The 14,776-nt window shown below is 46.3% G+C and overlaps 1 protein-coding gene across 1 annotated transcript in view; it reads right to left on the bottom strand.

Annotated features, from left to right (window-relative positions):
• Positions 1-14,776, bottom strand: part of pepd (peptidase D) — a 237,520-nt gene that overhangs the window by 144,730 nt on the left and 78,014 nt on the right. The window contains exons 8-9 of the mRNA XM_041192615.1: positions 4,962-5,037; positions 336-382 (exon numbers count right to left, since the gene is read on the bottom strand). Coding sequence (XP_041048549.1) covers positions 336-382; positions 4,962-5,037 — 123 coding nt within the window. The remainder of the gene's footprint in view (positions 1-335; positions 383-4,961; positions 5,038-14,776) is intronic.

The following is a 14,776-nucleotide window of genomic DNA, read 5'->3' as shown; positions in this document are numbered from 1 at the left end:
TGAATATCAGAAATGGGGTCTTAATCATCAAAATACCTGCACCAAAGTCTATTCTCATCAATAAATCTGACACTAGCACTTCAATATCAGGTAATGGTTCTGAGCAGTAAATTTACAATTGAAAACCAAAGGGAACTTAAAAATAAAATATTGGTAGGTCCTTCCAGTAGCTGCTCCCCAGTTCACGCTGACAATTTGAAGGAACCTTGTTTATCCATTGCCTGGAGCTATGCTCTAATGCTTCTTTCCAACAGAATTCCCAAGAAAGATATGCAAAATAACTGAAAGGAAACATTTTAATATTGTCTGAAAATATAGATGTGAAACATTCTGACCTTTCCAACGCATATTCCTTCATTCCCACTCGCACAGCTTTCATTATCTGGAGGATTGAGAAGGGAAAATCAAACAGGTGTAAATCAGTACCTCTCAAAGGGTTTCACAGCATTTCTGTATCAAAGATAATGGCTTTAACAGGATTAGTAGCTTCTCTCTTTTTGTTTGCACCAGTGATTTGAAGGAATGTTTCTACACTGCTCCTGTCAATCACTAACACTACATCCAGTGACTGAAAACATCGATATTCCTGGTCTAAGAGTCAGCAGTGGGACTTTATTCCATTAAAGAACTCACTGCTTTACATGTTCTCAGGATGTCCCAAAATGCTTCAAGGTCAATGAATTAACTCACTGTGCAGTCAGCACTGCTTTTTAGACAAATGTGAAAACCATCTTTGCACAGAGCAAATGAGATGAATGTGGAGTAAATCCACTCCGCGCACGTTAACTGCCAGAGTGAATGTTGGTGCAGACACTGGGAGAACCCCCCTGACCTCCTTCCACTAATGCCATGGGATCTTTTACATCCACTGGAACAGACAGGCAGGGCCTCAGTTTAACAATTCACCGGGATGTTCCGAGTGGTCTGGAATCTAGATTAAGCAATCTTGAAATCGTATCCCAGGATCATAGAAATCCTGGTTGCGTACATTAATGACAAAGATTCAGAGCAGGGATGAGAACTTTTTTTTTTAAATGCAGCGAGTTTGTTAATGAGCTGCCCAAAAGGTGGTTGAAGCAAATTCAACAATAACTTTCAAAAGGGAATTGGATAAATACTTGAAGGTAAAATACTTGCAGGGTAATGGGGAAAGAGCAGAGGGAGTGTGACTAATTGGATAACTCTTTCAAAAAGCTGGAATAGTTACAAAGGGCCGAATGGCCTCCTTCCGTGTTGTATCATTCTATGATCCTGACTTAAACATAAATTGTATTCCTCCTTCATTGCTGGGTCTGAATCCTGAACAAAGAAACAGGAGTAGGTTATTCAGCATTCAGTTAGATCAAGGCTGATATGTAACCCTACTCCATTTCTCTGGACACCTTTACCCAACAAAACTCTACTGATCCCAGTCTTCAGCATTTCAATTGACCTCCAGCATCCACACCCTTTTGGGACGTGGTCCAGTTTCGACTTCCCTTTGTGTAAAGATTTCACTCCTAAATGACCTAGCCAACACCACTGTGGGAGTGCCATTCAAGATGAGAATTCACCTCCACACTGAAGAGAAATTATGGATGGCCAATAAACAGCAGCTTCATCAGCAATGTCAATTTCCTAAGAACAAAACAAAAAGCTGAAAGGTATGGCGTTTCACAGAATGGTGTCCAAACAATGCTCATAACAAACAGAGCAAAGTTACTACATTACATTGGTTTGAGAATTGGGGAGGGTCACACTGCACTAGACAACACCAACTGTGCACTGTCAGATGACAAAAAGGCCTGTGCAATAGAATGAACATCTACATTATCCCAATACGTGGAACACATGGGCAGGAATTGGCTCTTTGACATCTGTCCGGTTGGTACAGTTCTTGTACTTGCTGCATGCTCCTCGAAGATAGTAGCCGAAGCTATAGGTGGCGGAGGCGCAAGGAAAACTCCATGAACCCTAAAACCTAGCAGCGTATACCGCTGAAAAGTGCAAATAGTGAGACACATGCATCTTATATAAAATGTATTGGGGTTTCTGATGGGTGCAGGAGTACTGTTAAATTTCACATCTGCTGTCTCAGTTCTATGCTTGACAGTTCTGATGAACGATTTCTAAAGGGAACTCTACTTCTCACTACCTACAGGCAGGCAGTGGCAACTTCAAAAGACCTCCCACTAGGGAGGGAAACGGCTTATTTTGTAAAGGTGAAAGGCATTTTACTCCCTGCCTGCACAATCTCAATAATTTACAAGCTGTTTTTAAAGTTTCAGAAGAGGTTGCTTCAGAAAATAGCCCGATTTCTATTAAAGAGGGTGAGGTGTCAGATTGATTCTGCAGAGCTTGTGCACAGCTCCTCACTGCACAGTCTGAAACATAAAGATGTTCACTCACTCATGTAGAATGATGCAATTAAATCACCAGGACACCCGCCTGACAGTCCAGAGCAATCAAACAATTTCCTTCTTTAAAGGACTTGTTGTTCTGAAGTGTGGACAAGAAGCATGCTCCTGGAGCCACACAAAGGACAATGTGTAGACTCTTTGAAACACATGGTGTAAGAAGTTATATTAGGAGAAAATGCTGCTTGGCTTTCAACTTCCCAAATACATTTCTCCGAAAGCAACATTTCCATTGTGGGGGAATCCAGAGTGTAAGCATAATACAGCCACTGATAAATCTAATGAGGAATTCAGGAGATACTTTCTTACCCAGAATGGTGGGAATGTTGAACTTGCTACCACAGGGAGTTATGTTAAAGCTTTATATATTAAATACAAGTAATCTCGACAAGCACATGGAGTAAGCAAGCACGAAGAGAGCAGCTCATCACTGGCTGCAGCTAGGCACAGGGTGTGATCTTGGGAACAAAAACAGAATTACCTGGAAAAACTCAGCAGGTCTGGCAGCATCGGCGGAGAAGAAAAGAGGTGACGTTTCGAGTTCTGTTGAAGGGTCATGAGGACTCGAAACGTCAACTCTTTTCTTCTCCGCCGATGCTGCCAGACCTGCTGAGTTTTTCCAGGTAATTCTGTTTTTGTTTTGGATTTCCAGCATCCGCGGTTTTTTTGTTTCTATCTCTGTGTGAGCTTGGGAATTTGGTGCAGTGAGGAAGCAGGTGCTGTTCTGACCTTTTACATAAAAGGAGTGAGCTGAGAAAGGGAGCTGCAGGGTGGATGAACTGAGTGTGACACTGTGGTACAGGGAAAGTGAGGGGAGTAAATAGGAGTGTAGTGGTAGAAGGCAACAATATAGTCAGGGGGATAGAACTAGGGAACACAGTTTAAAGACATGGGCTCTTCCATATTAGGCTGAAATGAGGTGAATTTTTTTCTCTCAGAGGGTGATTATTCTGTGGAATATTTTTCCCCAGACAGCAGTGGAGGCTGGGTCATTAGAGATCATCAAGGCTGAGTTAGACAGATTTTTGATCAACAAGGGAGTCAAGGGTTATGTGGGGGACAGGCAGGAAAGTGTAGGTGAGGCCGTAATCAATCAGCCATGATCCTAGCATGTGGCAGAGCAACCTGGGAGGGACCAAATGGCCTATTCCTGCTCCTAATTCTTGTGTTCATGTTATAGAATACCAGTGCAGCCCTAGTTGGAGTACTGTATTCAGATCCGAGTTTGAAAGGACGCTGAGGAGCTTTAGTAGAATATGACCGGGGACGAGGGATTCTGGTCATGTGGAGGAAATGGTGAAGCTGAGGTTGCTCTACTTAGAGCAGAGAAGGTTAAGGGGAGATTTGGTAAAGGTGTTTAAAACCAGGAAGCATTTACATGAAGTAGATAAAGAGAAACTGTTTCCACTGATAAAGGGTCAATAACCAGAGGGCACAGATTTAAAACGATTGGCAAAACAAGTAGGGACAACATGAAGAAAAACATTTTTATGCAACAATTGGTTAGGGTTTGGAATGCACTGCCAGATAGGGCAATGGATACAGATTCAATAGCAGCTTTCTAAAAGGAACTGGATAAATATTTGAAAGGGAATGGATTGCAGGGATATTAGATAAAAAGCAGGGAAGTGGGATGAACTAAATTGTTCTTTAAAACATCTGGTGCAGCCTTAATGGGCTGAATGGCCTCCCTCTGTTCTATGATTTAATGGAGTAGTTGAGGCAAATAGCAGATACATTTAAGACATTAAACATATAAAGGAGAAAAGAATAGAAACATATGCTGATGGGGTGAGATGAAGCAGGCTGTAAGTTGCGTGTATCGACCCATATGGCCTGTTTGTGTGTGTGTGTATGGTAATAAGGGAGGGTAATGAACAGCTCATCAGCCTCACCAAGCTGGGCTATCAACATGTGGTATCCACAATCGCAATGGCGATGCAAAGGGGTGTAACTTTAACCCACCTTACTGAGTGGGAAACTCACAGGATTGGGTGTAACACAGGATTTACAGCTGCCTTCAGCAGAGAGTAAAATCAGGAATGTATAAAAAGCTAATGTTGGACCCAATCCTATCAGTGTTTAGGTTACAGAGTAGTACATTGAGCTTACAGCACAGAAATGTTCGGCCTAACTGGGCTATGCCAGTACTGAGGCTCCACGCAGCCTCCTCTTATCTGTCTCCATCTGACCTATCAACACACCCCTTTATCCCTTATGTTTATCTAGCTTCGCCTTAATTGTATCTATGCTAGTCACCTCAGCTACTCCATACGTGATACTGGGTTCCACAGTCTCACCACTATCTGGGTAAAGAGGTTTCTCCTGAATTCCCTGTTGGGTTTATTTGTGATCACTATATTTATATTAATGAACTCCATCTTTGGACACCCCCATCTGGCATCATTTCAATGCCACCCTATCAAACCCTTCCATAATATTAATGGCCTCTATCAGGTCACCTCTCAGCCACCTCTTTTGGGCAGTTTAGGTGAATAGTGCCCCCAAGAGGATGATACAGTTGATTATTATAATGAGAAAGTTTATACAATATTTAAGTGTTACCTCCTTATGTGCGTCGCTGGAGATGCGGTTAGTGTAGCGCATTAGCTCCAGTTCCATGTCTGTCTTTATCACACGGCTTTTAAAGGGAAGGGGGGGTGGGTGGAGAGAGAGAAAAAAATATCAAGTTTTAGTTCTCCTGTGCCAACATTTAACATTCCAACTCCATAAAACATCAAAGTTACTTCAGTAAACACATGTGCAGGGATATCATACATTATTCACATTAAGGCATTCTGAGGAATGTTAAGAGATAAATGAAACCAGGAATTTATGGTGATAAAAGGCCAAGTTGTATCTACTTCTATCTTGATAGATACAATGATAATGGAATATTAACTCATCACAGTAATCAACCTCTATCAACTAGATCAACCAGTCTACAACAGAGCCTGACATGATGAGGAAACCCTTAGTGGAGAACTTGAGCAACCACAGGACATACATTAGTACCTCCTCAACATGCAACACTCACTACAATCATGTCCCAAATTACACATACACTGTATCAAATGATTATTTTCTCAATTAAGCTTATCAAATATGCATCTGAATGAATCAAAAATATGGGCTTCCACCGCCTCCCGAGAAAGTCTGGTCCATGGGCACTCATTTACAGGGGCAATGTTTTTTTACACTGATTATTGAATTCAGCCTCCTTCGAGTACAGACCATGTCCTCTGGTTCCACATTTTACTGTTGATGACAGCCAATGGGATAGGTTCAGGTATAAGTGGGTCTGCCTGTCCTGGGAGTGTTTGATGGGGACAGTGTAGAGGGAGTTATACTCTGTATCTAACCCCATGCTGTACCTGTCCTGGGAGTGTTTGATGGGGACAGTGTAGAGGGAGCTTTACTCTGTATCTAACCCCGTGCTGTACCTGTCCTGGGAGTGTTTGATTGGGACAGTGTAGAGGGAGCTTTACTCTGTATCTAACCCCGTGCTGTACCTGTCCTGGGAGTGTTTGATGGGGACAGTGTAGAGGGAGCTTTACTCTCTGTCTAACCCCGTGCTGTACCTGTCCTGGGAGTGTTTGATGGAGACAGGGTAGAGGGAGCTTTACTCTTGTTCCAATCGAGATGGGAGGAGTGTGAAGTGGTTTTAGCCCCACTTTTCCATAGGTCGCACCATGAGTTTAAAAGTTTAATTCTCTCACCAAAACAGCCAATTATTTACCTTCGCTAATGTTAGACACAGAATAAGAGAGACTTCAACCTGGCTTCTTTCAATAAACTCAGAACGATCAATTTATTGTGAAACAAAACTACTTTTATAAAAGAAGCTGCATGAACTGGTTAATGCATAATTTGTAATCTGAAAGTGTAACTATCTATCTCTCTTAAAATTCCCCAGCGCGCGCGCGCACACACACGCGCGCACACGCGCGCGCACACACGCGCGCGCACACACGCGCGCGCACACACGCGCGCGCACACACGCGCGCGCACACACACGCGCGCACACACACGCGCGCACACACGCGCGCACACACACGCGCGCACACACACGCGCGCACACACACGCGCGCACACACACGCGCGCACACACACGCGCGCACACACACGCGCGCACACACGCGCGCGCACACACGCGCACACACACACGCGCACACACACGCGCACACACACGCGCACACACACACGCGCACACACACACGCGCACACACACACGCGCACACACACACGCGCACACACACACGCGCACACACACACGCGCACACACACACACGCGTACAAAGGACAAACGGACAATGTCTCTGCAGAGATGGGTGGGTGAAGAAAAGACTTTATAAAACAAACAATAAAGTTTGCAGGGTTTAGACAGTGCAAGGGATAAGGTTGAAACATTTGCAAGAATCTTCAGCCAGAAGTGCCGAGTGGATGATACATCTCGGCCTCCTCCAGAGGAACCCAGCATCACAGACACCAGTTTTCAGCCAATTCGATTCACTCCATGTGATATCAAGAATTGGCTGAAGGCACTGGATACTGCAAACGCTATGGGCCCTGACATTATTCCAGCAACAGTATTGAAGACTTGTGCTCCAGAACTTGCCAAGCCCCTAGCCAAGCTGTTCCAGTACAGCTACAACAGTGGCATCTACCCAGCTATGTGGAAAATTGCCCAGTACATCCAGTATGCAAAAAGCAGGATAAATCCAACCTGGCCAATTACCGCCCCATCAGTCTACTCTCCATCATCAGTAAAGTAATGGAAGGGGTCATCAATAGTGCTATCAAGCAACACTTGCTTAGCAATAACCTGCTCACTGATGCTCAGTTTGGGTTCCGCCAGGGCCACTCAGCTCCTGACCTCATTACAGCCTTGGTTCAAATGCGGACAAAAGAGCTGAACTCCAGAGGTGAAGCTTGAGTGACTGCCCTTGACATCAAGGTAGCATGTGACCGAGTGAGGTATCAAAGAGCCCTAGCAAAACTGGAGTCAATGGGAATTAGAGGGAAAACTCTCCATTGGTTGGAGTCATACCCAGCACAAAGGAAGAGGGTTGTGGTTGCTGGAGGTCAAACATCTCAGTCCCAGGACAGGAGTTCCTCAGGTCCAACCATCTTCAGTTGCTTCATCAATCACCTTCCTTCCATTACAAGGTCAGAAGTGGGGATGTTCACTGATGATTGCACAATGTTCAGCACCATTCGTGACTCCTCAGCTACTGAAGCAGTCCATGTCCAAACGCAGCAAGATCTGTACAACATTCAGGCTTGCACTAAGTGGCAAGTAATATTCATGCAACACAAGTGCCGTTCAATCGCCAACAAGAGAGATTCTCAACAGTTCCCCTTTCTACAGCATCGCCATCACTGAATCCCCTACCATCAACATCCTGGGGGGTTACCAAAGGCCAGAAACTGAACTGGACCAGCCATATAAATACTGTGGCTACAAGAGCAGGTCAGAAGCTGGGAATTCTACAGCGAATAACTCCCCCCCCCGACTCCCCAAAGCCTGTCCACCATCTGTAATGCACAAGTCAGGAGCTTGATGGAATACTCCCCACTTGTCTGGATGAGTGCAGCTCCAACAACAGTCAAGAAGCTCAACAGCATCCAAGACAAAGCAGCCCACTTGATTGGCATCCTATCCATCAACTTAAAGATTAAGTTCCTCCGCCACTGACACACATTGGTAGCAATGTGCTCTGTTTACAAGATGCAGTGCAGCAACTCACCAAGGCTCCTTCAACAGCACTCTTCAAACCTGCGACCTCTACCATCTAAAAGGACAAGGGCAGCAAATTCATGGAAACACCACCACCTGAAGGCTCCCCTCCAAGTCACACACCATCCTGACTTGGAAATATATCACCGTTCCTTCACTGTCACTGGGTCAAAATCCTGGAACTCCCTGCCTAACAGCACTGTGGGTGTACCTACACCACATGGACTGCAGCGGTTCAAGAAGGCAGCTCACCACCACCTTCTCAAGGGCAGTTAGGGATGGGCAATAAATACTGTCCTTGCCAGTAATGCTCATATCCCATGAATGAAAAAGATCTGAAGAGATAAATGCTGTGATTTACCTGTGCAGTGACTACAGACGGGCAACTCATTAATTCAGTTAGCTAAAAACCTGTTCCACATTACTTGGTCTAGTTGGTAAAGTTACTGAGATCATACATTACCATAAAAACAAAAAAACTGCAGATGTTGGAAATCCAAAACAAAAACAGAATTACCTGGAAAAACTCAGCAGGTCTGGCAGCATCGGCGGAGAAGAAAAGAGTTGACGTTTCGAGTCCTCATGACCCTTCGACAGAACTTGAGTTCGAGTCCAAGAAAGAGTTGAAATATAACACCTTAAACCAGCTTATATTTCAACTTTCTTGGACTCGCACTCAAGTTCTGTCGAAGGGTCATGAGGACTCGAAACGTCAACTCTTTTCTTCTCCGCCGATGCTGCCAGACCTGCTGAGTTTTTCCAGGTAATTCTGTTTTTGTTTCACACATTACCATGTTCATCCTCTGGTCTGTGCTCAGTTAGCTGATCTAAGCAGTAACAAGAGGTTGGGTGTTACAATTAGTGCAGAGTCGCTGAGGCTATCACAGGATCATTACGGTGTACAAGGAGGCCGTTCGGCCCATCATGTCTGCACTGGCTCTGAGCATTTTAACTTAGTGCCAATCTTCTGCCTTTTCCACACTAGGAGAGGTAGTGAGGTGGAGGTGGAATAGTCATTTTGAGTCACTACTTGAGTTTTTGGCAAAAGTGACGTACCTGCTGCCGAGTGGCTGACGTTCACTCCCTCAGCCAATGTATGAAATACAGAGTATTAGGACCCATGGAAGCATACCTCAGCAAGGAATTGGCAATTTCAGGGCAGGAGGTGGAGTTAATAACACAATCAGAGCAGCTCTGTGTAACAGACACTCATAACCAAGAATCAGAAAGAGAGAGGTCTCATTGCAAGCGAGGCAATCAAACATGATCAACTGTCTCATATTTCACTGGCCACCTCATTCTCCTGCATCAATGGCCCCACAATCCTCTCATATTATTAGATATGAGATAGCTCTTGAGATTCCAATACTATGTTGCATTATGTGGTCAGAAACAAATCGCAGCTACAGGAGGCTCCCAATTTTAAACCACTCTCATTTTGATTCAATCTCTCTCCTTCCAATCCCGAGCCCTTACAGAAAGCCAGAAATATCCCAGAATAGATGCGGCGAAGATGAAATTTCATATCCAGATACAGCCAAATCAGATTTTGTTTGATGAGTGTAAAGTGATGCCTGAGCAGCAGGGATCAGAGAGTAAAAAAACAGCATTGCCTGAAATCTAAAACAAACCAAATACTGGAAACATAAAGCAGCTCTTATTGATTTAAAGTTGCCTGTAAGAACGAGGAGTGTGTTTTGGAGAAATTACTTTTACACAGAGTGTTGTTGGAGCATGAATGATTTGCCTCTGTGAATGGTTGAAACAGGGATCATTGTATTTTTTAAGGAAAGAATGGATAAACATTTACAGCACAGTAATATATGTGGCACATGGAGAGGATGGGGAAGCAGTGGGATTGAATTTGAATTCTCTTGGTAAATTACCAGCACAAACAGGGTAGGCTAAATGGCCTCCTTCTGTGCTGGGTTCTAAAGGCCATTCTGGGCAGAGCCCCATCATCCCATTCAAAAGGTTTTCCCTTTTGAGACTGACAAATGCATGTATGGTTTCGGGGATAAGAGATTCCCAGCACAGCTTCAACAGCTCATTGCTGTTACTCTGCCGCAAGTTTTATTCACTCACGGGGTATGGGCTTCGCTGGCTGGGCCAGCATTTATTGCAACAAATTGGTATTTGTTGTATTAGTCCACTGCAAGCCAATGAAACATTGAGCACCACCTCCCAGGTTTCATGAAAAATCGATATTTAGATCCCAGTTTCCAAAGAATTCATTCTGAAGCCTGTAACTTTACACACCCCAAGTCCCATTCAGCCACTACTCTTGCTCACTGACCTACATTGGTTCCCGGTCCAACAACACAGAATATAAAATTTTCATTGTATTCAAATCCCTCCATGGCCTCACCCCTCCCTATCTCCATAACCTACTCCCACCATTCAACCTTCACAGATACCTGCATCCTCCCAATTCTGGCCTCCAGCATCACGGATTTTAATTGCTCTACCAAAGGCAGCCACGTCTTTGCTACTTACGCCCTAAGCTCTGGAGATCCCCCTTCCTGTCTGTTCATCTCTCTATGAAGGGAATTAAGGGATAAGGGGGTAGTGTGGGAAGGTGGAGTTGAAGATGATCGCCATGATCTTACCAAACGGCCGAGTAAGCCTGGTCCAGCTTCTGTTTCTTAAATTATGTTCTCCTCCCGTAAGAAACTCCTCAAATCCTACCTCTTTGATCAATCTGTTGGTCACCTGTCCTAATGTACCCTATTTTGTCATTTTTTGCTTGATTACGCTCTTGTAAATCTCCTTTATAAGGACACGGGGCTTGGGCAGGAGACTGGAATCAGACTAGGTGTAATTTCAAAGGAATGTGGAGTGAGCAGGATTAGACAGGATGAGATACTAAAGGGTGCAGGAAGTGAGGAGAGTGTGGTCTATTAAACAGGACAAGAGTGGGATTACATGGGGTTGGATAATAAAAGGTGGTGGGAATGGGCAGAACAGCTTAAAAGCTCATGGTGTAGTGGGTAACATATTATCATCAATAAAAGATTGGCTGGCTGGTAGAAAACAGAGTATGTATAAGTGGGTCTTTTCCTGATTGGCAGGATGTGACAAGCGGAGTCCTGCAGGGCTCTGTGCTGGGGCCTCAACTTTTTACAATTTATATCAATGACTTAGGTGAGGGAGTGAAGACAGGGTAGCTAAATTTGCAGATGACACAAAGATAGGTAAGAAAATATGTTAAGAGGATGTAAGGGTTTGCAGACAGATATAGATAGGCTGAGTGTGTGGGCAAAAATCGGGCAAATGGAGTATAACGTAGGAAAATGTGAAGTTGTTCACTTTGGCAGGAAGAATAAAAAAGCTGAGTATTACTTAAATGGAGAATGGCTGCAGAGGGATCTGGGTGTTCCAGTGCATCAGTTATAAAAAGTCAGTATGCAGGTACAGGAGATGCACTGGGTGACCAACCCCACCACCCCCCAGACACTGCATCGGAATTGCCTGGAAAGTTTAGCCTCCCAACTCCTCCATCCCCTGACTACCCCCCGCCCCAACTACCCTCCCAAACACCCAATACTTTGAATAACCCCCACCCCCTAAACTACCGACCCAACCCCATCCCTAAACTAACCTCCAAACTCTTCCATCCACTGCCCTCCCAAACCCTTTGCCCTCCCAGCCACCCTGCACCTCACCCACTTAGCTTACACACCTACCATCCCTCCTGTCATGTTACAGGGACCTTTAAACTTACCTGGTTTATGGCAGCTAGTGCCCTAAATAGGGGGGTGGCTTCACTTCCCCCTGACACTGCAGCGCTGTACTGGAAGGGCTCGCGGAGCAGCAGCGCTGCACCGGAAGGGCTCGCGGGGCGGCAGCGCTGCACCGGAAGGGCTCGCGGAGCGGCAGCGCTGCACCGGAAGGACTCGCGGAGCGGCAGCGCTGCACCGGAAGGACTCGCGGAGCGGCAGCGCTGCACCGGAAGGACTCGCGGAGCGGCAGCGCTGCACCGGAAGGACTCGCGGAGCGGCAGCGCTGCACCGGAAGGACTCGCGGAGCGGCAGCGCTGCACCGGAAGGACTCGCGGAGCGGCAGCGCTGCACCGGAAGGACTCGCGGAGCGGCAGCGCTGCACCGGAAGGACTCGCGGAGCGGCAGCGCTGCACCGGAAGGACTCGCGGAGCGGCAGCGCTGCACCGGAAGGACTCGCGGAGCGGCAGCGCTGCACCGGAAGGACTCGCGGAGCGGCAGCGCTGCACCGGAAGGACTCGCGGAGCGGCAGCGCTGCACCGGAAGGACTCGCGGAGCGGCAGCGCTGCACCGGAAGGACTCGCGGAGCGGCAGCGCTGCACCGGAAGGGCTCACGGAGCTGCAGCGCTGCACTGGAAGGGCTCACGGAGCTGCAGTGATGTTTAGGAAGGACTCGCGGAGTGGCAGTGCTGCACCGGAAGGACTCGCGGAGCGGCAGCGCTGCACCGGAAGGGCTCCCGGAGCAGCAGCGCTGCACTGGAAGGGCTCCCGGAGCTGCAGCGCTGCACTGGAAGGGCTCGCGGAGTGGCAGTGCTGCACCGGAAGGACTCGCGGAGTGGCAGTGCTGCACCGGAAGGACTCGCGGAGCGGCAGCGCTGCACTGGAAGGGCTCCCGGAGCGGCAGTGCTGCACTGGAAGGGCTCCCGGAGCTGCAGCGCTGCACTGGAAGGGCTCCCGGAGCTGCAGCGCTGCACTGGAAGGGCTCCCGGAGCTGCAGCGCTGCACTGGAAGGGCTCCCGGAGCTGCAGCGCTGCACTGGAAGGGCTCCCAGAGCTGCAGCACTGCGCATTTCTCACCAGGCCTGGGCGAGAAATGTGCTGATCCTATCTTGGGTAGGTAAGGAGGCGTGAAGTGGCAATCTAACGGTGAATGTCACTCCACAGAAGTTCTGGGCCAATGACTGCCCATCTACAGCTCTCTGGGTATAGAATTTGAAAGGTTCACAGCCTGTGCCGGAATATTCTATGACCATATTGCATGTTGAATTGCACAAAATATAAATTCTCCTGAAAAGCGGCAAATCACAATCTGTGGTTTAGCACGATTCCAACACCCCGAAATCGACCATTTCCACATATTTCATGCAATTCAAATGAACACGAACGCTATCCTCTCAGAGTCGTTCAATTAATAAATTCAAAGAGCCAATGTGAGTCAGCATTGGGCATTATATCTGACAAGCCCACTTTTTCAACTGCTATTTATTGTATTTTCACAGCACTTAGAACTATCCCTCACTATGATAAATCCCCTCTCTCACTATATTGTGGCAGCTGCTCATGAAATATTTATGAACGTCTCATAGTAAATACAGTTTAAACTTTCCCCCAATTGAGACCATTTTTCAACACTTGCACGTTGCACAGATGTCATTAACTCATCCGTGTCCAGAAACTACACTTCATTGAAACAATTGAAGGAAGTCCCACAGATCCATTCGTATTCCAATGGGCAGGCGGGTGGGTTACAAAGTGGTTTGGAATCCTTGTTCCCCTGATCCTTAGAGCTCATCACCCCGTAGATGCGGCTGAGAGTCACAGAAATTAGTGTTAAGTGAGGCTGGAGGGTGTGGGGGTGGGGGGGGGTGGGGGGGGGGGCGGTGGTGGGGACACAATGCAACGCTTGGTGGACAAGTTGTGCAAGTGGGAGGAATCACAAGCCAGAGCTTAAGAGACTCCCCAAAGCAATGGAAAATGGCCACCCCAACAAAAATCTCCAGCCCACGAGCAAGGTGCCCACTGGTGACAAGTGGGAGAAAGCAAAGAAGAGTCTCAGGATACAGGGCATTTAAGGAGAACATACTTTACATAAAAGCATATAATATAAAAGACCTGTTCACTCATTGGACTTGTGCTTCTATGTCAGATTTACATTTTCTGATCTCATTCCTACCTTTTATTTTTCTGTCTGCAACAGAACTTTGTCCGTGGTCTTCATTTTGGTTTCACTGTTGGCCGGGTCTGTCTCCGGCGAAGTCTTCATTTGATTCAGTTCTGTAATTTTGCTGCTCGTGGCTTCATTATCCGCTCGCCACTTGGGAAGTTCGATGGCTTTTCTTTCCAATGCCTCCTCTTTTCCATTCAGCTGCTTCTTCAGCTCTTCAGTCTGTTTCCTGTAGCTTTCGGCTTCCTCCTGGAATATTGAACATTGCTGAGTCTGCTCTGCCAACTGGTTCTTCCGTTTGTTCAGTGACATTAAATTAATTTTCCTTTTCTTCGTAATTTTCCAGAGAAAGAAACATAGACCTAAGTAATTTTTGTAGCACATGAAGGTCTGTCCACAGGTTTTTCTTGTCTTTGTAAAACCTGCTTGCTTCATCTTGAGCTTTCCTGTAATTCACCATAGTCTCCGAGTTTCTTCTGCCGTGTTTCCATTCTGCTGTTTAACTCAGTCTTCAATTTGTCATGTTGATGAACGGTTACCCATTCCTTTTGCATTTGATCTTGAAGGACAATCAACTGTTCTTTCAACTGTTTATTTTCTTGTTGGACCTCTTGCCACACTGGGCTTCAGTGCATTGTTTTGTTGCTACTGATAATTCCAACGCAGCTTTTTCTGAAGTAATATTCAACATCCTCTGCAGCTCCTTATGTTTTTCCATGGCTACAAGTCAATTCTTCAAGGCGTTGTTCAGAGTTGCA

This window comes from Carcharodon carcharias, chromosome 7, assembly GCF_017639515.1.
Source record: "Carcharodon carcharias isolate sCarCar2 chromosome 7, sCarCar2.pri, whole genome shotgun sequence".
Classification (NCBI taxonomy): domain Eukaryota; kingdom Metazoa; phylum Chordata; class Chondrichthyes; order Lamniformes; family Lamnidae; genus Carcharodon; species Carcharodon carcharias.
The sequence above is the reverse complement of the archived record's forward strand: the minus strand, read 5'-3'. Positions and strand labels throughout refer to the sequence as shown.